The sequence below is a fragment of the Triticum aestivum genome, unplaced genomic scaffold, assembly GCF_018294505.1.
Source record: "Triticum aestivum cultivar Chinese Spring unplaced genomic scaffold, IWGSC CS RefSeq v2.1 scaffold195549, whole genome shotgun sequence".
Classification (NCBI taxonomy): Eukaryota; Viridiplantae; Streptophyta; class Magnoliopsida; order Poales; family Poaceae; genus Triticum; species Triticum aestivum.
Genome location: NW_025230940.1, coordinates 9,546 through 11,289, shown reverse-complemented (window position 1 = coordinate 11,289; position 1,744 = coordinate 9,546). Strand labels below are relative to the sequence as shown.

Below are 1,744 nucleotides of genomic sequence, written 5' to 3'. Positions count from 1 at the left end.
AAATGCAAGGAATGCTCATAAAATCAGTATAGTTTGCTACCTTATAATGGTGATTTAGTAGATATAAGAACAAGAAAGTAATTGGCCGAGAATGTTTTTCTCATATAAACTGTCATGTTAAGTTAACAAAATTATGCCAAAAAGAACAGTCTTACAATAAATATGATCTTGAGTATTACATCTTAAATAAATGAAGCGAGAGAAGAGAAATTCAATTTATTTTTATATGTTACAGACTAGTCACCTGCAGAAGGTGCCATGAACAAATGGCATAAACACTAATATTTTAAAATAGTATGAATCCATCCTAAGTTTTTTTATGGAGTTAAGTTACCGAGATAAAGAATATAACTAGCTTTGAGGTTTTAAACATGCCAAGTGAGTTATGAATTTAATTTTTGATTTGGTATCCTTGAAGATAAAAGACGGCCTAGATGATAACACTATAAGTTCTTCCATCTAGCAAAGGGACAATTACTAACTACTTATTACCAGGATCCTTGGACAGATGGATCTATTGTCGACATGACAAGGATTCACCTCCTCTAGATTGGAGCACACGGTGCAAGATTATCACTAACATAGCGAAGGGTCTCGCTTATCTTCATGAGGAGTGCATGAAAAAGATTGCCCATTTGGATGTCAAACCACAAAACATCCTCTTAGATGATGACTTCAATGCTAAGCTTTCTGATTTTGGACGATGCAAGCTCATTGACAGGGATATGAGTCAAGTGTTTAGCAGAATGAGAGGCACACCTGGATATTTAGCTCCTGAATGGTTGACATCACAGATCATGGAAAAGGCCGATGTCTATAGCTTTGGTGTTGTGGTCATGGTAGTCATTAGCGGAAGAAAGAACCTCGACAATTCTCGATCCGAAGCGAGCATCCATCTCATCACCCAATTGGAGGAAAAGGTGAAGGCTAATCGGTTGGTAGAATTGATTGACAATAAGAGTAATGATATTCTAGCACATAAGCAGGATGTAATTGAGATGATGAAGCTCGCAATGTGGTGTTTGCACATTGATTGCAAAAGAAGGCCTAAAATGTCCGAGGTAGTCAAGGTCTTGGAAGGTGCCATGAATGCAGAGAGCAACATTGATCATAACTTCGTTGCAACAAGTCAAGTGTATTTTGGCGCTGCTGGAAATGTGGGCTTATCGGTTCCATCTCTAGCTTCACATGTATCAGGTCCCAGGTGAAATGAGAAAATCTTGACAAGATAGACAATTAGTTTACGAGCAGGACATGGGATATTCTTATGTAAAGCAAATGACAAATCTCTTGTGTCTTCTCAAATTACTATAATCTGAAGCCCCTTGTCTTGAGTTAATTTTACCTGCAAAGTATTTCAATATTGCAAACCTTCTTGTTCTACAGCAGCTGGACTGAATTTATTCATTAGAATGTTCAATTTGTTCATGTAATGCAAGCCTGTTTTTAGATCAACTAATGCAAGTAGTTTTTCTAGTCACTGGAGTTGAAATTAACAGCATGTTCCGGAATGCTCCTAGGCTCCAACAAAGCAGAGAAATCACAGAATCAATGATATTTGGAAGTACCGACCTGTCAAAAATTACAAGTGCTTTTAAGTTCTCCAAATTTCCAGTGTTTTTTCATTTCATAATAGGTTGTGCTGTTCTTAGTAACGTGTCCCGTTAAGGCATTTGATCTTCGAATCATTTAGCATTTTGATACTAATGAAGTGTACTATATCATCATACGTTTGGATAGTTGT

At 36.8% G+C, this 1,744-nt stretch overlaps 1 protein-coding gene across 1 annotated transcript; it reads left to right on the top strand.

The window, feature by feature from the left end:
* Nucleotides 1–371: 371 nt before the first annotated feature.
* On the top strand, nt 372–1,483 carry LOC123175674 (G-type lectin S-receptor-like serine/threonine-protein kinase SD2-5). Its single transcript, XM_044590266.1, has 2 exons — nt 372–378; nt 496–1,483. Exons 1-2 carry the CDS (start codon nt 372–374, stop codon nt 1,206–1,208), a joined length of 720 nt encoding a protein of 239 aa, XP_044446201.1. The 3' UTR covers nt 1,209–1,483.
* The last annotated feature ends 261 nt before the right edge of the window (nt 1,484–1,744 follow it).